Source organism: Vigna angularis, chromosome 1 (assembly GCF_016808095.1).
Source record: "Vigna angularis cultivar LongXiaoDou No.4 chromosome 1, ASM1680809v1, whole genome shotgun sequence".
In the NCBI taxonomy this organism is placed as follows: domain Eukaryota; kingdom Viridiplantae; phylum Streptophyta; class Magnoliopsida; order Fabales; family Fabaceae; genus Vigna; species Vigna angularis.
This window is the reverse complement of record NC_068970.1, coordinates 26,152,879-26,177,147: the sequence shown is the minus strand read 5'-3', so window position 1 is coordinate 26,177,147 and position 24,269 is coordinate 26,152,879. Positions and strand designations below refer to the sequence as shown.

The following is a 24,269-nucleotide window of genomic DNA, read 5'->3' as shown; positions in this document are numbered from 1 at the left end:
ATATATATATAAAGGAACTTATACTTAACTTCTACAATGCATAAGCTAATTTTAATCATAAAGTAATTTTAAGTTATAAAGAGATCAGTCTTGGTTTTTTCTTTTTACTTTTCTCTCTAAGAAGGTTCTATGAAGAAACTCATCCAAACATACTCGTATTCCTCTACTACGAGCTAATTCAGTAAAATATTCAGTACAGAATATGAAATTATTCTGCTAGCAAAACAAGTATAATAACATTTTTGCACATTGCTAGACATGTCTAATTTACAAGTTTCTTCCACGCTCTAGCAAGAGACGTTTTATTCCCTTAAAAATATATTATGCACATCTACTTACATGCTCTAACTATATATATACATGAGTACAATTTTATCTCATTAAATGCAAATACAATTACCTAATGAGTAGTTACCATAGCCAAGCATCAACCAGTTTGAACCATCAGAAGCTCTCCTTTCTGATACAACAGGCATGTGTTCATTTCTAAGCCCACCATTTTCTCGTAAGTGCCAAGGAATTAAATGTTGAATCATTTCAACCACAACAGTTCCACAGCCAGACACAACAGTAGCCAAGCATTGCATCCAAATCTATCATATCTTCCTGTATTGTCAAGGGAAATTGCTGATGTTTCAAACAAGTTTATCACAAAGTATTTCCTCAGGTCAGATATTAGAACAATTTCATAATCTGGACCGACCAATGCGCTTGGTGCTTCTGAAAAGTGAATGCCTAGGAGCTGAAGAAAATTTCACATCCCAACCCTCAACATTCTTAGGAACACAAACATCGAAAAGAAATTGACCAAGGACACTGTGAGCACTGATGCTTGGGAAACTAGGCAGACAAACAGGCTTTTCTTTCTGTTCATCATATGGAGTCCCACATTCTCTATCACTGTAATGCCCTGCTGAACTAGGCAAAAAAAAGTGGTCAGTTGGTCCAACTGCAACTCTTCTAAGGCTTTTATTTGAATTGATCGCCACCTTCTGCAGGTCACAGATTAACTCTGATATCTCATCCTGTGTACCATCCATACCGGTTCTTTCTCTTTCTAGCATCACTTTCTGTGAATATATTGTAAGAGCCTTCTCTAATAAATTATTCACAGCTATTCTATATTGAATTGGATGGTGTTTGTAATGACCTGAAACAAATTAATAATAATAATAATAATGAAATGTTTAGGTTAAACTGTTTCAAGTTAGTCACAATGTAGTTGAAAATCAGTCTCAGACGAACCAAGGTGAGAGGAGCTGCTGAAATTTACAAGGTTGACATCACCATTGAGGTTGCGTAGTCGTTGGGTAAAATCACAGATATTTTGGTATCGCAAAAGGTCATCATTCTCAGAACATAAAAGGAGAAATGGAGCTCCAAAGTTCTAAAGAAAAAAAAAATGAAATCAGGTTTCGAATAAGAAAACTAAAAGGATTCCAGGTGGTCAATATAGAACTTACAACAGAAGAATATAAAGCCTGCCAATGCTCAGCAGCTTGGGATTCAAATCTAGTTAGGTATAATGCATCCAATCCGGAGGTAACAGATTTTGCTACCCAAGAAACAAGTTTTGATGGTCCAGGCACCTTTGCAATGGAGGGGTGTAATGCAAAGCGGAAGCCAAAATCACTGGTAACATCTATTGGACCAGAATCATAAATTTGTCCACAGAGGCAGTTCCTAAGTAGTTGGTAGTTAGGCTACAACAAATAAATCAATAAATCAATAATCAATAATTTCAAGCACAAAACCATCTACAAAAAGTGCATTACCAAGTTGAGCGCAGTTTCACATCTTCCATCAATGAGCTGCATTTATACAGAAAGCTATTACAATGCACATCTCAACTTAAAACGGATACAACTTTAAATTATAATATTCTCCATGTCAAACATAAGATTGGATGCCTAAAATTACCTGAAACACTTTATACAGACAGGCTTTGGACCCCGCAGAAAAAGAAGCAAATACAACAGGACATGCCCTAGTTCGAAGCTCCTGCATAATACAAATTAATTATTACACTGAGCATCTACACTACAACACAATGCAAAGGTAGCATGGCATTAAAGAGAGATTTTGAAATTTCCATAAGAGCATTAATATAAATCTGAGCATGCTATCCAAATTCAAAAACTAACCTTAATTAGTTCATCAAGAACACAAAATGCCAATGGCATGGCACTTTCATCATGAAAACTGCATGAGAGGAAATATAAGATATAAAAATTCCGTCAGTACCACCAACCAATAAATTAAAGAGTATAAATCAAATAAGGTGGTCGTCTGTGACCAACAAAATGCATATACAAAATAGTAGGCTTCAGCAGATATTTAGGTGGTTACAACTTGAGCATGGAACTTAAGCTTTTGACAGAAGGATTTAAACCCTGTTTAAATAAACTTTTCCATAAGTACTTAACTTAGAAGAAGAAAATAAATAGGTAAAATGAATTGCGCGTCTGCTATTAGGTAAAATCAATTTATGCACTTTTTAACTTCATATTCTTTTCTCTTATATGCTTATAGAAAAGTTCATCCAAACAGGGTCTTAGGGTAATACAACACCAAGCCACATACAAATCCATTTAATATATTGTCACTGGATTTTGAAATCGTGTTAACAGGAAGTAGAACTTCCCTTGTCCTTTTCCAATGCTTAAAAACTATCAGAATTTAGAACTTTGTCACAGAACACTTCGACCAGAATTAAAGGTTCCCAACACATGTAAGATGTAGAGAACATATATGCCCATAAGTTTCCAACATTTCCCAATGCATCAAGAAGGAAGCACAAACCTTCCTAATGACATGCAGGTAAGTCCTCAGGTGCCTGACACGATCCAACATTAAATTATGGTATGAATTAAGTGAGTAAACCGTAACTAAACCACTCCAACCCACCCATATTCTTAAATTCACAATTCTGTGTAAGCTAGCCAGTAGCCATATATTTCCTCCCACCAGTACTGGGAGTAATTTTTTTATTCCAACTTACTAACACATGGTCCCCTCTGGGATCTGATTGAAGTTGACAAAGCATGCCATATAATCCAACAACCATATGTAAACTCCATTAATATTTTCAATCTTACTTCTTCACCAGTTGGAGACAAATAACTAATGGAAGATGCAAACCCAATCGAATGTGACATTAAACAGCATTCTGCTACTTTCACGGGTAAAGTATTTTCCAAGCCAAACTTCTTCAATTATAATTCCATAGGGTTAGGCAAACGTGACATGCAACATACAAAACTGTCCTCTCTCTCAATATGGCGCATGCCTGTTTTCCTCCTAGCCGAAAAATGAGCAAAAAAAAAAAAAAAAAAACAACTAGTCTGTCCCAAATGCAATAAAGTGGCACCAGGATTAAGAAATATGGTTAGAAAGCTCTGATTTTTACAGCAATTCATCCTCGTCTAAAACCTAGTCCTCCGATTTTATTAAATTGCTGATCCACTAATTTCATCTGGTTGATCAAAGCAGTTCTCAAGCAACAAACAAAATGGAGAGAAAATATAATGATCTAGAAGCTACAAATGAATGAAATAACGACGTTGAAAAACAATAAAGAAAGGAAATTGCAAAAACAGAAAAACTTACGCTGAGAGATAATTGGCAGAACAAACGAGGGAATTCCACCCGAAAGAAGAACACAGATCGACGAATTCTCGTAAAATGGTCTGTGGAACAGAAACCCAAGAGAAGATTACCACGATTCCTCTGAAACCAGTTTCCTCTTTTCTTCCCCAGTAGATGTTACCGCCTCTGACGGCGAAACCACCACCACCACCACCCTCAGCTCCACGCATAGCTCGGAGATGACCCAGTAAACGGACCGAGTAAATTTGAGTTCTGAAATTCGAAAGTTGGCAGCTTTGAAGGCGGCAACAGTGAAGGGTGAAGGGTGGTGGTTTTTGTTGAGTGCTGGTTCGATTAGTTACGGGTGGGTGATGGTGTACGATGGCGGATATGGTGGTAGTTGTTTGTTGTGGGTAAAATTGGAAGCACGAATTCACGGTCATGAATGGTTCAATTCGGTCTTGGTTGTTTTATTCACTAAGAAATGCCAAATCTATGAGAGGCCCACATCAGGATGAATAGAGATTTGCTTTCCGCGTCACCATTTTAACAAACACCCATGGTGTTCTTACGTAGAGTTTTACCTTTCTGGCGTGTCAAGTTGAAACATTACCCTCTTCTTGTAATTTTCTTGTACTTGTATAATAAACATTTAAAAACAACACAAATGCTGCTTGTTTATGTAAACAAATAAAGATTGTAGAGGGATAGAGTTATTTCTTAAAGAATAGAAAAAACTGTGTATATTTTTATCTTTGTGTTTCGCACTAAAAAGAAACCATGCAATCTTCCTTTACATTATTACAATAAATTAATAACAACTAATAATATTAAAATGTTAAATTATAACAATAGAGAGAATTTATGAAAATTAAGCTAATTTAATTTAAAATATTAACTTTTTTATTTGATGTAACTCATTTTACGAATTATTTAAGTAAATAGAAGAAATTTGTTTTATCGATTATATTTTTATATTTTTTTTATTTACCCTAATTTCAATTAGATATTTCGATAGAAGAATTTTTAAATAGTTTTCTCATCATCATGGAATTTGAAATTGTGTATCTCTCTTAGCTTAATCCATTAAGGTAAAAATATAATATGTTAAAGTGTTCATCAAACTTTTATCTGGAATCACACTTCAACTCTCTCAAAGTCGCTCTTCTTCAAAATTCCTCCATCAAACTCTTGTAATGGTTTCATCCTCTCAGCGTAAACATGTCAAAACTATTGGCCGAAAATCTCGTGCGTCGAATCTGGAAGGATGGATTAGGGAAAAAGAAGCTCAGACAAACTTTATTAATCATTCGAGGCTGAGGAAAGTTATCCCTCATAAGTATGCTAATCTTAATTTCTTTAGAAGAGAAGGATTCGTGTTTGAAGAATGACTGGAACGACAGAGCTTGAAGACGTTTGTAGAAATGGCGGATCCATGATATGTAGACCTAGTGAAAGTCTTTTATTCAAATATGAAAATCAGTGATGGAGCACTTTGTTCCAGGGTAAAGGACGTCAACATCAAACTAATTGATGATGTCTGGTCTTCTATTGCTGGTTTTCTCCTTGGGGTGAAAAATGTCAATTGGGGATTGAAGGTATGCACAAGTTCTTTGTGTACCAGAACTGCCTAAGGAATCCTGACGAGCCTAGAGATTATTCTCTCTACAAAACAGGTGGAATGAAGAGAGATGATCATCTTTGTGCTTTTGTCATTACTTGGATTCTTCTGCCAAGGGGCAAAAATCATGCACAAGTGACCATAGAGGATGTGCGTTTAATCCATGCTCTTAAAGAAAATATACAAATTGATTGGGCAACAACTGTATCAGACAATATGCTCTAGGTGACTCGGCTGGAATCTGCAAGCCTACCCTATGTTGTTTTCATCTCAAAGGTGCTTCTTCACTTTCATGTTAATTATATTGAAGAATCATGTGAAACATACAACAAGAGGAACATCATTGATAAAACTGCCTTACATCATATGAATCTTCGACATGGACCAGATGGATGGATATTCAAAGATGAAAATCTGGATAGAGAAGAGGCTCTTGCTGGATCATCTACTGCCAACTTCAGACCTAAATCAAAATTTGAGAAATTTATGGTCAGACAGATGAATTCTCTCAATACTCTCTGCAGATCTCAATTTGACAAGCTCAACAAGAACATAGCTGTTGTACAAAAGAAGCTTGGCATCCAGAGTTTGGATGATGATGATGATGAGATTGAAGAAGTTGAGACAAGTGATGATGAGGAAGAGAGTATTCCTGATGAAAGCAATGATGATATACTGCTTAGGGATATGATATAGTGAACTTAGTTAGATTAGTCTTGGTTATGTTAATTTTGGGGTGAATGTAATCTTGGCCATAAGGCCTCTCTGCTTTGAACATTTATACTCTGTTTTGTTTGAATTTTATCTGAGTTAATGGTATTTTGTTTTGTGATTTCATATCTTGTGCTTATTGTTTGAATGCAATCTGAATGATTGTTTGAATGCCAATTGTAGAAAAAGTTAGGCCAATTATCTTAATCAAGAAGGGGGTGAATTGGTTTTCCCTTTGAAAAATTTGTTCTTTAAAAACTTTTCAAAATCTTGGAAGTTTTCTTGAAATGCAATCAAACAAGAATATGAACAATGTAAAAGAGAAGGGATAAAAAGATCAACACAGAAATTTATACTGGTACGGCCAAGCCTACATTCAGTCTTATTTCAACAACCTGATTTGAAGGGAACCACTATATTGATAGAGTTTTACAAGTAAGAAATACAGAGAACTACCTTGTCAAATGTACTCTCCTTTCCCAACTCAATATCACCTATAGCACAAGACTTGAACACTTTAAAGTCTCACCCTAGAAAGTTATCCCCACTCTCTTTCACCTTAGAGCAATCATAACTCTAAGAACTATAACTCGTAAAGTCCTCTTTCTGGCTCTCAGCAACAGGGAAACACAATCAACCAGATTGTAGATGAACATTGATCACAACAGAATACACCAGATGTGCATATTTGATCAACAATGTTAAAGCACTTCAATCTTGCAAGAATCTTTATGGATTTCCTTCAAAAAGCAATCTTGATTCTCCAAGAAAATCAGGACACTCCTATAATTAAATCTCAACAACCAGTTATGAAAGTTTAAGATCATCAATTCTTATTGAGGCAATGAGTCTATTTATATATTTTTCAACTCTGACGCAATTTAATCGATTAAGCATTTTAGGTAATCTGTTAAGTTTTTCCTTCTACTTTAACAGTTTCACATCTTCATAAGATTTAACAGATTAAAATATGCATGTAATCGATTATATAAAACATACAAGCCACAATATTCAAAATATGACCGTTATTGACAATTATGGCTTTTTAAGAAAATGGTTTTCACTTATTTTAACCGATTATGAAAATAATGTAATCAATTAAGTTCCATATACATAAGCAAATTTGAAAACATTTTCCATTTCAAACACTTCAATGCACTCAGCAAACATATTCTGGCATATCAATATGTTTTAATCAATTATATAATTAATGTAATCGGTTAAAACATAGTTGTTTTGCCTCTGATAAGCATATACTGATATATGATGAAATTTAATAGATTATGCAAACAGTGTAATCGATTATTTCATGCATATATGCAATGTGCAATGTGTTTCAACCAATAATTCATTTACAATCAATGAATGCATATTTCAAAGAGTTCAAACACACACACACAGTAAAGATTAATGAGTTGTTTTGCCATTTGTTGTGCAAGAAACTATAAAACATTTCTTTTGTCATCATGAAAAACTCATATGTGAGATATGAGTTCAGTTGTACATAGCTTCCCCTATCAACAGTGTGTTTTTGTTCTCCTTCTTCTTCCTCTTTCAATCTTCCAAGTTCCAACTCATGTTCTCTTAATTTTCCAAAGAGAGTAGCCATGTTAATTGTAGTCAAGTCTCTTGATTCAAATATGACAGTGACCTTTGGCTGCCAGGTTCTATTCAAGCTCTTCAAGATCTTCATATTTATCTCCTCTTTGTTAAATGCCTTTCCAAGGGCAAGAAGTTGGTTTACAATGTGAGTGAACCTTTTTTTCACATCATAAATTGTTTCACCACTTTTCATTCTAAACATTTCGTATTCTTGAATGAGAGAATTCTCCATTGCTCTCTTGACTTCATCGGTGCCTTCATGAGTAACCTAAAAGTATCCCACATTTCTTTAGCAGTTGCACACATAGAAATTCTATAAAATTCATCAATGGTAGGTGTAGAAAAAAATGATGTTCTTGGCTCTGACATCACAGTGAGCTCTTATGTTTTCATCAGCATTCCACTCAGAAAAATCTTTAAACCTTTGTCTTACCATTCTCAAACTTTGTTGGTTCAAAGGGGCTATTGATAACAACATCCCATACTCCTTTGTCAATAGATTCCAAGAAGATTTCCGTTTTGATCTTCCAAAAGGGATAATTCTCACCTGCAAATAGTGGTGGTCTATTTGTAGATGCATCTTCTCCAAATGTTTGAGATATATTAGCCATCAGGATCAATTTAATCAATTAAGCTTTGAACACAATCGATTAAAATTCGAATAACTTTCAAATTCCTAACTCTGGTGCCAATTGTAAGAAAAGAAATGCCTTATATCTCAAGCCAAGAGGGGGGAAGGGTGAATTGGACTAACCCTTTTAAATGATCTTTTCAAAATCTTTATGAGTTCTTTGCTTTCTTGAAATCAATAAATAAAAAGTAATAAATCAACAAGAGAGAAAGAGTAGATAAAGATCAACACAAACAGTCTATACTGGTTCGGCTAACATTTAATCATCCTTCGACAACCTTATTTGAAGGGAATCCACTATAATTGATTAAGTATACAGAAATACAGAGACAACCATCTCAATGCACTCCTCTCAGCACTCAAAATCAATATAGTAACCGAAGAGATGAACAACCTCAATCTCTCACAATACAAGAGCTATCACAACCCTTAACCTCTGGCAAACTCGCACAGGTACAACATCACATATTGTTTATGAAGAACCTGATCTCTAAGACACACTCCTCTAGTGCAGATTGAATCAGAACCTCTTTAGCACAAAGTCTTTAATCAATCTTGATGGGTAATCAACCAAAATAGTGTAGATTCTCCATGAACGCTTCTTGAAAGCACCTGTAATCACAACTCAATGAGAATGTTAGTATTTGAAAATGATAACGTTATTGAATTAGGTTTAAAGTCACACACACACACATATATATATATATATATGTATATATATATAATTTTCAAATCCTGTCGCAATATAATCGATTAGGATATTTATGTAATCTTTTAAGCTTTTGTTTATGTTTTAATAGATTATCCTATGCATGTAATCGATTATCTAATACACTTAAGCCTATTCTTGATTCAATTGACAATTATATAACATATTAGGCTATGTATGAAAAGGATTAGACTATGTTATCTTGTTTTGATCGATTAGGAAACTTATGTAATCGATTATTCCAACACTTAAGCAATTTGTCTATCAAATTACCATCCTTAACAGATTCTTCCACTTATGTAACAGATTATGGCTTGCTTTATTTTTTAATCGGTTATATACCTTGTATAATCGATTACTACAGAGCAGTTTGCCCCTTTTACGCTTACTAAGTAATCTGGTTAAGTCTAACAGATTATATACCATGTTTAATCGATTATTTCAACGAGAAATGAGATTATCAATTTGTTTTAAGCATGATTCATGCAACATTAACAGATTCACATATCAAGCACAAACATGATCAATATAAAACATTTCTTATGCCATTTGTTGTGCAAGAAACCATTAAACCATTCTATTGTTCATCATCAAAGACAAAGATATAAGGAGGTTAAAACTCCCCCTATCAAACAATTTTAAATCATTCATTGCATTTCAATTTTGATATCAACATTGTAGTTATACATTAGCCATTATATTGCAATATAAACTCGTTTCTTATGAGTTTTTCTATTGTCGAAGAAGAGTGCGTGGTTGTAGCCGCATTCGTCAAGGTATTGTTATTGTCGAAGGTCTGTGTTTGTTATATCTTCGTCGAGGGAGAGTTTGTGGTTGTCTAGAAGCCTTAAACCGTTAGCTGCCTCACGGACCATCGAGGTAAGTGCGAAGTCCTTCTTTGTTTGTATATGAATATGTTTGTGTATCAATGTTTAAGGAATTGGATATGCATAATTGCATTTGAGTTCTTCTATTTAAGTCCTTAAGGTCTATGTTTTTATTTAAGTACCGCACCTGAGCTTTTAGATATTGGGGTAGTAGATAGAAATTGAGCAATATCAATTCATAGATATTGGGCTAGTACATAGAAATGGAGCTTCACATTTTAGTGGAGTGACCCGATGAGCGCAAGCGAGCGACCCGACAACCTGCACATTTTAGTGCAACTTCACAACAAATTTTAGCCCATTGGCTAGCGTATGTGTCACCAACAAGTAGGGTTTCCAAACGTATGACAAACAATAGTGGGAGACTGCAACGTTTAATGTTCTTTAGGAATGGTGAATGGTGTGACCTTCCTAAGGATGTTGTTGACTTGGTTAAGAAGGATCTTGAAGTCAAGAAGATGGTTGTAGAGATAAATTTAAATGTGCAAGGTGTATCTCACGACACACATTACAATACCAAGAAGCAAGAAAATGGAAAAGTCTTTCTCGTATACGTCTAACGACATAACACTACATTTAAAAGTTCAAATCAATAGAGTGGATCAATCCAGATTGAGTGAGTGTAGTGGGGAAGTACTGTGAATATGTTGTAGAAGTTGAAGATATCATTAACAAATGAAGTACTTGAAAAATACTAGAAGGGGGGTGGGGAGGGGGGGGGTTGAATAATGGTAATGGAAAACTTTTTGCAACCCGATATAACACGTTATCGAGCTTTTGAAATCTTCTTTTAAATAATTGTAGGCTCGACTTAATAGGATTTTGCAATAAAGGCTTTTAGCGTGCTATTCAGAATATATATACTACAACGTTTTGTTAAGAACTTCCTTTATGAAATAAATTGTTTATCTTGGAAGATTCTTGTGTTTGGAAATAAAGCACAACTACAGGTTTTCACGAGAGGATCGTTTAGGTAAGAGAAAAGATAAGTGAACAAGAGATTTTATACTGGTTCGCTTCAATTGAGTTACGTCCAATCTCTTCCGTAGAGGGTTCAACTATAATCTTCACTCGATTACAAATGAGTATTAGCACCAATCCTGGTACTCAGCACCCTACCGAGATTTCCTTTGAGTATTCACACCACTCTTGGTACTTAGAAACCTTGCCAAGATTCCTCAACTCAAAATAAATTCAGTTGTGAGTGTTTTTGTTATCTTCATAATTGCAATCAATGATTGATTACAAGTAGTTTAAACTATATCTCTTGTTGAGAGAATTTGATTACAAAACAAAGCAATCTAAACATTCGTAGGTGTTTCTTTCTTTTCTCTTACAATAGTAAGCAATATAATAATGAAGCTTGAGAGGATTTATTTTCTCTTTTTTTATTCTCTTCTCTTCTTGTTTCTCTTCTTTAGCTCAAATGTATTCCTTGTCTTGAGCTCTTTGCTTTCTTCTTTTTTGAATGCTTGTAGGATGAATGTTTTGTTGTAAGCTTCTTACTTGACTATCGTCTTAAGCCATCCTCTTGATTTTCTTTTCAAAATTTCTTCTATTTAAAGGCTTCATGAATATTTGTCTGTTAGACTTGTGCTTTTAGCCTTGATACTCGTGTTTTCTCTTCTTTGTATAATAATCGTTAGGTAAGTCAACTTGTCAAAACAGACATTCTTTTTCAGTACTTTGCTTGAAGTAGATTGTACGTTCCTTTTTGGTATGGCTTCAAGAGAAGAACATTCTGTGAATATCTTCTTTATCTCTAACGTCCACTTTTTATATTTGATTTGTAGCTCTATGGATGCATGTAGAATAACTTATCTGCAAAGAGTAGAGTAAATTGTGCATGCAACAAATATGTCTTTTCTTATCACTTTTGTTGTTTTTGAACATGTAACATCTAATGTCATTTAATGCTTACTCATAACAACAAAGTGTTTTTTGATTTTCTATCGTTAGGTAGCTTTTTGCAATTAAGCTCTTTTCTAAAGATATCAAGTATTGTATAGAGACTTCATTGTTGGACGAAACATTGTTTAAGCTTATGGTATTGTTTAGTCAAGTAAACACTTCTTTTGGTTTGGTCTCTTTTTAGATAGATAGTGTTTAGCTTGTTAAAGCATTCTTTTTATATCTTTATAATTCAAGTCTTTTAAAGTGTTTTGTTAGAGACATTGTCTCAACTGTTTTTCTTCTGAGAGAGTTATGCTGAATACCTTTCTTAGGTATGATGAGCATTAAGTGTTTTACTTCAACTCTCTTAAATGCTTTAGGCACAATAGTGTTTAGCTATGCGTCTAGCCTAGATGTTTTTCTATTACCTAAAATTCTAAGTGTTTTCTTAAGTTTCTCTATGTTGTGGATTCTAGTCCTAAGTCTTTGTGTATGTTTTCTATGTTTGAGGATTTTTGTTCTAGGTTTTTCATCTCAAGTTGTTTTCAGCTTATTATGTCGTTTTAATGTTATTTGGTTAAACTCAAAACATGAGAGTGTTTGGGCGTATAGACGATTTTTATCTTAACAAAGCATTGAATAAGAACTTCATCGTTGGACGAAGTGAAAGGTTTAGCCCATGGTATTTTCTAGTTCATTGTAAACACTTTTGAGATTTTGCTTTCTTCAGCTAGAGCATTTAGTAAGTTTGCTTTCCACACGTTTTTGGAATATTACTTGAGACTCTTAAGGCTTTGCCAAAAACATTGTCTCGACACTTTCATATGCTTATCTGTTTGAGAGTTTAGCTAATTATTGTTTGGTATGGTATAGTTTTTGCGATTAGCATGACTCTCATAAACGCTTTGATTTTGGGAATCGTTTGGTGTTGCGTCTCGTTTAATCCTAAATGTTTTTCTAAGACTTTTCCTATGTTACTAGATGATTAGAGATTTTGAGCCTAACACTTATGTTTATCCTATCTTTATATTTTAGTTATAGTATCTTTAAATTCACATTTCATTTAATGTTATTTTGTTAAATTTTAAAACATATAAGAACATTTAGACATAAATTTTATAGATGTCTGGCCAACATAATATTCTTTTCGAACAATCTAACTTCTAGTTTGTACTTTTTCCCCTCTCAGTTTTAAAGGTTTTCATAACATAAATGTTTTATTAAATGAAGTTTTCTTAAACTAGATAACGTCAAAAAGAAATATTTGGGAATAAGAAGAGATAATAACAATAACTCTTATTGGATTACATTTTTATTTTATTCGTATAATATGTTTTTAAATATAAGGAGACACAAAAGTTTACCTATTTTTTCTTATAGCATACACTGATATTTAACTTTGAACAAGTAATTACTATCAAATTAACAGCTCACCATTTTCCTTCAATAATAAAGAAAACGAAGTTTTTTTTCGCTCTTTTCTCTTATTTTTAATTTGAAAGAATTATTAGAAAGAGACACCTTGGTTAATTGTAATTGATTATCATGAGAATAATTAAAGCTTAAAGATTCCAAATGTTGATGGTAGATTAAGTCTCCATGAAAACTATTTTGAAACGGAATCATAATTTGCTTTTAAGATGCAACAGTTGAAATTCAATAAAACTTTACCCTAAAGTTTATTTATGACAATATATTCACCACGATATTTACCTTTTCATGCCATGTATGATATATTTGTCATCTCAACATGCAATGATATAGTAAAACAATTTATTAAGAAAAGTTTTCTATGATGAAATTTCAAATATATATTATAAATTTTTTGTATAATATTTGAAAACAAGTACAAAAAATCACGAAAGTACCGTAACAAGAGACTTGTTAGTTATCAAATACTTTCAGTTTTACACGCTGCACGAATATAGTTTATATTTTACATTTTAAGTTGTGATATAAAAACATTTGTGTCTATTGATAAATTTTTAAATATAGATTGCTAGATAGGAATATAAATAAAAATGAATAAGACAAAAGAAAAAAAACAAGTCCTTAAGAAAATGTAGTATCGAAATAAAAATGAAATGGATAAAATTTAAAATAATTTATTCAATTTCAAGAATAATTTATATATTCAAATAAATTGAGAGAATGCTAATGATAAATAATTTAGAGAACGAAAAATATATTTTAAAAATCTTACGTCTCATTAACTTGAAATGATTGAATTTTTTTTACATGTTTAAACTTAAGATATTCCTTTAAAAACTTTTGTTATTGAATCTCATATAATTTACTCATTTTATTAAAAATCTATAATAATTGTACTCCTGTTTTTGCACAGTGAATGATTTTTCTAAGAATAATGTTTCTATAGATACATGATAAAAAAAAGAAAAAACAGTTATGCTGCAAGTTAAAAATTAATTTAAGTATAAAGTTAAATTAAAATTTAAAAAATACATAACTAAAAAGTAACCACTTTAGAGAAGAATTAGTTGCTTTGAAAAACTAAATAACTTTACCTTCTAACAGAGTAACTTTAGTTCAAGTAAAAGTTAATTTCATTTATTTATTTATTAGATATTTATAAAATCAATAAATGAAATATACCTTAAAATAATTTTCTCTATGTAAAAGAGTGAAAAGAGTTTTATCTACTTTAATTAAAAAGGAGAGAAAGAAAAGGCTCAAACAAAAATTTTATTCTGTAAAGGTCTACTGCATGCAGATAAGGAAGCGTTTCACATGGGGTGTTGCAAATAAGCACAGGAACAGGTTAAAATTTTTTTCGCGTTGATATTTGGCTAACTAGAAAAAAACTAAAAAAAAAGCTTTATTTCAATAATTTTGTGTGATTTATTTAGCAAGTAGAGATGGATAGATTTTAGAAATGATTGTTTTTATTTTTTAATTTGAAAAGAATTCCTTTTGAAGGAATTTATCGAGTATATTCCTATAAAAATCCAAAATTGAACATATGTTTTATCTATCTTGATTTAATATTTAAAGGTAAAGTTAATTTAGAAGAGTTTTTGGGCGTAACCGAACAGCCTAAAGGGTAGCAATCATCCTAACGATGTCGTTTAGCGGCTAGTGTAGCGAGGGAAGGACGAAGGGAGGGAGACAAGAGGGGCCACCTGTTGATCAATAAATTAAATCTGAACCGTCCATGGATGGAATCACTACGCTCAGTAAATATTCCTCTGTGATCATCCTCTTTTTAAGCTCCCTCCACCTCCCTCTATACGACTAGCCCATCTGAAAATAGAAACAACCTCACACATAGAGAGAGGATCAATAAAAGAAGAACAACATCAACAAAAAAAATATGAGTGAGTGTAAACGATGCACTCTCACAATTGTGCCTATGGAAGAAGCATCTTCAAGTGAACCCACCATTTCCAAGAAACGGAAGACCGCGGCTACTGCTAATTCTGCTTCCTTCCAGTTACGCTCTTCCGACACGCACCACTGGTTTCCCGACACTATCGTGTCGCCGGAAGCTTCCGTCAATTCCGCCGGCACCGTGGTTTCGGGTGAACCTTGCTCTGATCGATCGTGCTGTAGCTCCAGCCACGTTAAGGAGCTCCACACCGCGCCGTTAGATCTGCAGGTTTTGGGTCTTCAAATTCTGACTTACTATGAATTGTGCACTTTCATAGTTTTCCGATTTGCGTCCAAATATTTTTGGATGCCAAACAGTCCTTGTAGTTTTTTCTTTCTTGCTCTAATTACTGTCTTTAATTATAATTAACCTATTTAATTTTTTTTACATGTATTTATTGATATTCGCTGGTTAATGCAGACCAAGGGTTTCAAAAGGTACATTCAACCAATCACAATTTCAAATCGTCCAGGTTTTAGTTCATTCTACCTTCTTTTTCATACATTCGCGAGCAATTTTCTAACCAAGCGTTGCCACTAAAACAATGCATCATTTATTTATTCGTTATTGGCTGTCTGTTCAGCTTGTTGAGTGAGTTTTCTGGAGACTCGGAAGAATCGACGATGTTTCCGGCGAAGTCTTCGGCGGAGGTGACCGAGAAACGAAAAGTCAAGGAGCCGCCTAAGGCGGAGATCGAAGAGTTTTTCGCAATGGCTGAAAAGTACGAGCAGAAGCGATTCGTGGAGAAGTAAGTAGTGGTATACTAAATCTGTTGATGGCTACAAATAACTTTCCCTTTTCTTTTTTTCTTGCGCGACACAGGATACGGAATGTGGTCGTGCTTACAGTGTAGAGGAGCCATAATCGAACCCTAACTAACTAATAACTTTTCCTTGTATGCAGGTACAACTTTGATATTGTTAGAGATACGCCGTTGGAGGGTCGCTACCAGTGGGTTCGTTTACATTGAATGCTTTGAATATGTGAGAATGAGAGAGAGAGAGAGAGAGAGAGAGAGAGAGAGAGAGAGAGAGAGAGAGAGAGAGAGAGAGAGAGAGAGAGAGAGAGAGAGAGAGAGAGAGAGAGAGAGAGAGAGAGAGAGAGAGAGAGAGAGAGAGAGAGAGAGAGAGAGAGAGAGAGAGAGAGAGAGAGAGAGAGAGAGAGAGAGAGAGAGAGAGAGAGAGAGAGAGAGAGAGAGAGAGAGAGAGAGAGAAGAGAGAGAGAGAGAGAGAGAGAGAGAGAGAGAGAGAGAGAGAGAGAGAGAGAGAGAGAGAGAGAGAGAGAGAGAGAGAGAGAGAGAGAGAGAGAGAGAGAGAGAGAGAGAGAGAGAGAGAGAGAGAGAGAGAGAGAGAGAGAGAGAGAGAGAGAGAGAGAGAGAGAGAGAGAGAGAGAGAGAGAGAGAGAGAGAGAGAGAGAGAGAGAGAGAGAGAGAGAGAGAGAGAGAGAGAGAGAGAGAGAGAGAGAGAGAGAGAGAGAGAGAGAGAGAGAGAGAGAGAGAGAGAGAGAGAGAGAGAGAGAGAGAGAGAGAGAGAGAGAGAGAGAGAGAGAGAGAGAGAGAGAGAGAGAGAGAGAGAGAGAGAGAGAGAGAGAGAGAGAGAGAGAGAGAGAGAGAGAGAGAGAGAGAGAGAGAGAGAGAGAGAGAGAGAGAGAGAGAGAGAGAGAGAGAGAGAGAGAAACGAAAACGAGCGTGCGACTTCTGGTTGCTCCGGAGAGACGGCGATAGTGCTGGTAGTGGTGGGTTAGTTTTTGTATAGCTAACTGCTTTCTCTTTTTTCTAACAAGAAGCTGGTTTTTCTGCTACTCCGCACTCAAATAGAAGTAGTACAAGCGTCGAACCTTCCTGTGAGACGATGAAGAAAAAAAAATCAATTTGGGTTCTGTGGGAAATATACAATTAGAAAACAAAAATTCCCGCATTGAATGGGTGATCTAGAATTTGGTATTGTAATTGAGACTGTCTCTTTCAGTGTTTCCAGTACAATAAGGAATTCATCTAATTCTTACGGCTGTTTTTATTATTCATTATTAGAAGAATTAATGGATAGAACATTAATCGTTACTCGGTAATTTTCTGTGAAAAAGTATTTTTTCTTCGACCTTCCCGTTAGCCTGCATGTTTCCTCTTCAGCTTTCCGTAGCTTCAATTACCTTTTTTATATTTTCCACTTTTTTTCTTTTAGGTCATTTGGAATATCCTCTCCATCCCGAGCTATGATGATTCCCCTATTTTTTGTGGGGACCACGTGTGCCTGGTTCCTAAGAAATGACTGCACAGACTAATTAAAGTCTTCTACATCTCATATGCGGCTTTATGATTGAATTTCAAGGTATATGCTTTGCATTACCAAAATACACAAAATTAACAACCACTTACAATGACCACCGAACTTACAACCTACCCTTTTAATAAACAAAAGGGAGTAATGACTCTACAAATCCATGCACCTACCCTACATGTCTAAATTTATGGATTTGCTCGGTTAATAATGGAAACCATGTTCTCCTTTTCCCATATTTTTTGTTTAGAATAATTTTTTTTAAATGAATAGATACCCATGTAAGTGAATCTGGTCCATTTGTGAATGCTATTGTCTTTTTGGTGATGATCTTCAATTATTGAAGTTGCTAAATATGTATATTGATGATTAAAAGAGATAAAAAGCAGTGAGGAGGTATTACATGGGTTTAATTGAAAGTGAAGGGCTATCGGTTCACATGAAAATGTTGGTGATTATGTACCAATGAAGCAAAATTTGCAAGTGGTGCTTCACTACATATTGATTACACAACGTATCTCATAGTAAGCTCTATATAATGGTTTGAGGAAATAGATAGGCAAAAAGTAAAGTAGCTTTTAATCTTAATTTTGAATGTTTCCTTTTCTCTTTTACTTGTTGCTTAACGGTTGTTGAGTAAAGGATACATAGAGGTGACATAATATTCGTTATGAAGGAGTGATGACAGAATGAATTGTAGAAACGAAAAGAAAGAGGGTCCATAGGTGCCGTGTACAATGTAATGATTACACACGTGTCAAAAACGGCAGCAGCAGCAGCACCCTTATCCATGTCATCATGGATCCAAATGTGCACTTTCCAGCCTTCCAGAGTCCATTTTCCTTTTTCTATATGATGAACCAAAAATCGATATAAGATAAATGATGGAAGTAGAAGACTTGCACGTGGTGTGGTGCATTAATATCGCCAGGTTTAATTTGCTTCGGATCTGCTGCCATTTTCAAACAGAGTGCACACCACGCAAAAACAGATATGCAGGATTTTTAACGTGCCATGTTAAATTTCGCAAAATCAGATATGCAGGACTTCAATCAAATTTATTATTATTTGTCAGCTCAGGTACTGTATATTTAATTTACTACCATCAAAACATTACATATTTAATATTTTTTTTCTAGTATTTTACATCCACTATTATCAAAGATTGTTTAGAGAACTCTTACTTATATGTAAAAATACTCGTAATTATGTAAATAACAAAATTACTTATTTTCACACGTTTGAATTGTGTAATTGTATATTTACTACTCCTACTTGGTTTTAGTGAAAATATTGTCTCACTAATTTATTTACGCTTTTATTCTTATTATACACATTCATTGGTATTATTTTACCAATGTGTTATTTACGGGATGCTTTTTATGCGATTTAATTTTTATGTTCATTTAAATAAAAGGTATATAATGTATAATTGTTTGTCTATCTATCCATATATACATTTATATATATATTATATACTTGATGCTTTAAATACCGTAAATTATATAATGTAATTATTTATTCAAAAGTAAAATTATATATACAAAAAAGCAAAGACGAAATTACCATAAATTCCGCGAGACGTTATGGATTTCAAAATGTTTTTATCTTTCTTTTATATTATTTTTTTTAACAATATGACACTGTTATCTTCTTGAAGATATTGAGAAGATTAAAGCCTTTGTCGAGAGAAAAAAAAAAGAAATAAAGAGAATATGAAGGATGCATAAGAAAAGAAAATGCGAGGCACATAAGATCTCAGCAGCGTAGATGGTGGGGAGGAATGAATGTTGCTTATTAATGGAAGCTAGACAAATATTATTGGTTTCTGATTTTCATGTAGCTAGTGTTTAGTGATTTTTTAAAAAGAATTATAGAATAGTAAATAAAAAATTAATATATTTTGTCCAGGTTTAATTATTTACTTTACTAATTTGACTTTAATTTTAATTTCATCTCCTACTATTTTAATTGTTTACATCTAACTTATTTATTAAATTAACATCAAATATTAAGCGTTGACAAATTTATATAGGTACGACCAATTCTAGAAATTAAGCAATCTTTAACAAAAAATTGTTTAATATAATTTCTCAATTTCTATTTTATTTTTGAAACGACTACAAAATTATTATAAACAAATAATAAAATAATTAAATATTTTACTATGACTATACATGTAACATCCCAAAAATACAGTGTAGAACCATATAATTGGAACATCACATTCATAATACTTCAGATCAGTTCTTACAAAAGATAGGACGTACAAACAGCCTTACAGAATAACAGGGAGATAAAACTGTACAATGGCTACCACTAGAACGAACGGTTTACAAAATACTTATACCGAACGTTCCTAAGGTTCAGTCTTCACTTCCACCTCTTCCAGTGCTTCTTCCAGCAACTCTTCTCCTTCTGCTCTCACCCACAGGGTGATCATCGCAATGACAAGGACGAACGAACGGGAATACATGACAAGACAGGACATAAGGGTAAGCTAGTGTAATTTAATTAACTATGTTAACATACAATTCAGATACCCACATAATACAATTATACATATACAGAAATCATAAAACATGTTATAAACGACCACTTTACACTGACTGTCCGGACTAGTATGAATATGAGCTATGGTCGTTCGTGCACTCGTGGGTGGTAATCTGGAAAACCATCAGTATTACCGCATCATGGAAAAACCCTTGAGCTTGCCACACGAGGTCAACCCGTTATACCTCACCTTAGGTCAAGGTAATACATACCGCCCAGGCTAGGGTCTCCTGCTATTCTCACCACATGCATCACCATTCTCTACTTGAGACTCAGTGACCATTAGAATTTCAGGATGAACACCAATACTAAGCTTTCCCTATTTATACTTTTACCACATTACAACCAATCACTGAGACATTCCTCCTTGGAATTCTCTTTTAGATCCATATATAATTTTCACATCATACTTTCTCATCCATCACATCTTTAAATAAATATCACACCTAAAAGTACAACAATAACCCCACCTTTGAACACGACTGAACGTGAAAGATCAACATAACTTATGAACAAGACCGAACAGGAGAGCACTTCCAATATGAGAACATGACTGAACGATCATTTAGAGAATAAGACTCAAGCAGGAGTCGAACACTTGGATTTATATCAAGCACTTATGATTTAGAACGAACAATATTGTCTTAGACCAAACACTATTAACTTAGTACAAGTACGATATTGAGCACTAGTATGAGAACAAGCGCTCATAAGAGACCACACAACTCAATAATACCGATTGCTAACACTATCATAAACACTTAGTACAAAACCGAGCACTATATCGAACGAGTGCTGGTCCAAGACCAAGCACTTACCAAGAACGAGCGCTAGTACAAGACTGAGCACTACCAAGACCGAACACTAGTACAGAACAAGCACTACCAAGACAGTACATGGCCGAGCGCTATCACTAGCATAATGGTTAGTACAAAACCGAGCGCTATCACTAGCCTAACGGCTAGTACAAGACCGAGCGCTATCATTAGCCTAACGGCTAGTACAAGACCGAGCGCTAGTACTATCATAAATAATAGTATAAAACCGAAAACTATATCAAGAGCGAGCGCTACTGAGACCGAACGCTTGGTCCAAGACCAAGCACTACTAAACTCAAGTAAACATGAAGGAATATACATATACAATTACGCCACACTTATTTTTAATGAAAAATAACGATAACATCTATGACTTTACGTATTATAGAATACATTAACTAAACTGTTTAGGAAACATAAAGAAGAATTATACTCAGACCGAACGCTTACTATTAAACCGAACAACACATAACCAAATTATCACTACGAAGCGTAATACCGCTAAGCCCAAATATATGACCAGACCGAGCGTTCTATACCGATCGATTTTTTACAAAACTTGCAGAACTTCTCAACCACTTCACAAATTTCATCCAAACCCAGAATATTGCATATAACAGTCCACACCCAAAATCACCGAACATCAAATAATTCAATTTCACATACATGCATGATCATCAAACAACAGTTTCATACATCAAAACTAAGTAATTAAATTAGCTAGCTTCCCTTACCTCTTAAGCGTAACCGAATGTTCACAATGCAGAATAGGGTTCTCCTCTACTAGAGGCCTTAATGTTCTACAGTCATGCTTTAAGAAACTAAATCAAACACAAGACCAGAAATACTCAAAATGAGAGGATCAACTCATGCAACCAAAAATCTGGGTTCGCATGCGACAAAAAACACACGGCTAAGGGAGAGATGAACTTACCAGCTCGGAATCAAAAACTGATCGGTTCAAACGAACGCCCTCGACGTCGGGAATGCTTAGGTGTGGTCTGTTTGATGATCGGAAGAAGAAAATAGTAAGATTTCTTAGAGAGAAGATGAAGAAATCTAGAGAGAAGGAGGAGAAAATGAAAGTTCAGGACTTTGGTGAAGAAGGGTGTATGCAGAAGTGGCGTGAATTTTTGAAAACTTAGAGTTTTACTTCTACCGTCAAAACCGAACGACCAACCTCCTCCTGCCACCTGTTTTCCACTTTCTAAAATTCTAACTCTCTTCTTGACACTTGGCTTCCACTCAAATGGGGTTTCTTAGTGGGTTTTTAAGGGTCTGACAATACAAAATAAAAAATTCATTTAATACATATTTTAACATTAATAATGTCATTGATAACTAGTTTTTTACTTTCTTGAGAAATTATATAATGCCAAAGCGAGAAAGAGAAACAAAATAGGTTGTACCTTCTCCTATGAAATCATTAAAGTAGGATTGAAACTAGAAGGTCTTTGATTCAGCCATGAAACTTGCTTCTTCAGCTCCTCGGTCATCTCATTTGAAGAAGATGATGATGACAGTTGGTGTACCTTCTGCGGTTTAGACTAAATACCTTTTGGTTTAACAACTTATTTAATTGCTTGCTTCGATTCCATGATTATGGGCAGAGAAGATAGTTTGGGGGATTTGGGCTTGCTAGGGTTCTGTGAGGAAGTGGAGAGTGGATATTTTCTTTTCTTACGAGGAGATGGAAGCTTGGGTGTTTTGGATTTGGAATTCTTCTTGGCGGTGAACATGAGAGCATCGAAGGTGGATGATGGCTTGGACATGGCATAGATAGGGGCGAAGAAAGAGACAAAGGGAAAGTGACAAGGAAAGAAAGCCTGACAGTTAGAGAGAAATAGAAGGAAAGATGAAAAGAGGATAAAAAATGCAATGCGAGCATGAATAATTAAAACCTCTATTTACAAATGAAAATAACATTAAGAAACTATTTTCTATACTTGTTATAAGTATAAGCAATACAAAAACTTTTCTTATTTATTATAAAAATGTCACCGAGTCTAGTTTTTATACCAATTGTAATTAGAACCACTATAGAAAGTTTTTTTATTTACTACAAAAATGTCAACTCATCCATTTTCTATATTGATTATAACTAGAACCACTTTATAAAGTTTTTTTCTTTATTACAAAAATACTATTACGTCCACATTACATATATGTTATAATTATAATCGATATAAAAAGTGTTATCATATTTACAATTATGTCATTGCACCACTTTTTATACCTGATGGATTGTAACTAGTATAAATTGTTGCTACAAAATTAATTTTTTTACTAGTGTGATTACAATCTTAAATATTTTATAGATTTGACACCAATGATCGTATTCAAGAGCTTCTACTTGACGTTCTTAGGTTCTAACTATGAAACAAAAGCCATAGTCATGCAATAATTAGCTAAGTTTCTACGAGTACTTACCCTTTTGAGACTTCTCCAATAACATTGTCTAGTGATAATCCTTGGGGTTGTTGTCATGTCTTAGCTAAATCTTCAGGTTGAGGATTATTTGTCTCGTCAACTATTGTCTCCTACAAGTCTTCTTCTTCACCTGCATCTGATTCATTTGACTCGAGAGGTTTTTTCTCAAGGTCCACAATTTCATCAAAGAAAACTTGTATAAATTCTTCATTTTCAAAAGTTCTCTGATTCATTTTAATCAAATTTTCCCCAACTTTGTTTTCCATTATTTAAAACAAAACATTTGCATCCAAAAATTCTTAAATGAGAAACATTTGACTTTCTTCCTTTAAATAATTCATAAGAAGTACATTTTAAAATCGGTTTAAAACATAACATGCAATACTCACAGCGTCAACCCAAAAATATTTTTGAATATTCGATTCATTCAGTAAAGTTCTTGAAAGTTCTTCCAAAGATCTATTCTTTCTTTCTACAACCGCATTTTGTTGTGGAGTTCTATATGCAGAAAAAATATGAAAAATTCCAAGTTCTTCACAAATTTTTTCAAATGATTCATTTTGAAATTTCCCTCCATGATCGCTGCGAATAGATTTAATTTTTTAAATCTTTTTCATTTTGAACCTGTTTCGCAAACCTTTTGAAAACTTTGAAAGTTTCACTTTTTAGAGTAATGAAGAATGTCCATGTATATCTTGAATAGTCATCAACAATAACGAAAGTATAAAAATTTTTCCCAAAACTTTTTATCCTTAAAGGACCAAATAAATCCATGTGCAAGAGTTCTAAGGGTTTTTCACTCGAAACAATATTTTTCAAATTAAAAGATGATTTAACTTGTTTACCCTTTTGACATACAACACATAGTTTGTCTTTAAAAAAAATGAGTTTTGGTAGATCAATTATTAAGTCTTTAGATATGAATCTATTCAATTGTTGCATATGAATATGAGCAGCTCTCTTATACCACAACCATGGATTTTCTTCATTTACTACTAAACATGAAATATTTGTGTTTGAAACATTTTCTAAATCAATTAAATAAATATTTGCATGCCTAATACCTTTTAAAGCAATTTCAAAAGAATATTTTCATGGATATAGCCTAATAAACATTTAATTCAACTTAACCTCGGAATCCATAATGGAATTACAATGGAAT

At 33.9% G+C, this 24,269-nt stretch overlaps 2 protein-coding genes across 2 annotated transcripts; one reads left to right on the top strand and one right to left on the bottom strand.

The window, feature by feature from the left end:
• Positions 1–217: 217 nt before the first annotated feature.
• Positions 218–4,092, bottom strand: LOC108344494 (uncharacterized). Its single transcript, XM_052874530.1, has 7 exons — positions 3,610–4,092; positions 2,145–2,202; positions 1,921–2,001; positions 1,776–1,811; positions 1,464–1,703; positions 1,246–1,387; positions 218–1,150 (listed from the first exon to the last, which is right to left on the bottom strand). The coding sequence occupies exons 1-7, from the start codon at positions 4,029–4,031 to the stop codon at positions 687–689; spliced, it is 1,443 nt and encodes a 480-aa protein (XP_052730490.1). The 5' UTR covers positions 4,032–4,092; the 3' UTR covers positions 218–686.
• Positions 4,093–14,805: 10,713 nt separating this feature from the next.
• On the top strand, positions 14,806–16,125 carry LOC108328112 (cyclin-dependent kinase inhibitor 7). The gene is made up of 4 exons (XM_052874527.1): positions 14,806–15,265; positions 15,457–15,502; positions 15,614–15,778; positions 15,934–16,125. Exons 1-4 carry the CDS (start codon positions 14,974–14,976, stop codon positions 15,998–16,000), a joined length of 570 nt encoding a protein of 189 aa, XP_052730487.1. The 5' UTR covers positions 14,806–14,973; the 3' UTR covers positions 16,001–16,125.
• The last annotated feature ends 8,144 nt before the right edge of the window (positions 16,126–24,269 follow it).

Bases quoted from the DNA above. Each gene is read 5' to 3' on its own strand.
- LOC108344494 (XM_052874530.1), bottom strand. From the start codon at position 4,031: ATGACCGTGAATTCGTGCTTCCAATTTTACCCACAACAAACAACTACC. The intron at 2,002-2,144 runs GTTAGTTTTTGA...TGTATTATGCAG, and splicing joins TTCTTGATGAACTAATTAAG to GAGCTTCGAACTAGGGCATG. The intron at 1,704-1,775 runs GTAATGCACTTT...TATTTGTTGTAG, and splicing joins GTGAAACTGCGCTCAACTTG to CCTAACTACCAACTACTTAG.
- LOC108328112 (XM_052874527.1), top strand. From the start codon at position 14,974: ATGAGTGAGTGTAAACGATGCACTCTCACAATTGTGCCTATGGAAGAA. The intron at 15,266-15,456 runs GTCTTCAAATTC...ATGCAGACCAAG, and splicing joins GTTAGATCTGCAGGTTTTGG to GGTTTCAAAAGGTACATTCA. The intron at 15,503-15,613 runs GTTTTAGTTCAT...CTGTCTGTTCAG, and splicing joins CACAATTTCAAATCGTCCAG to CTTGTTGAGTGAGTTTTCTG.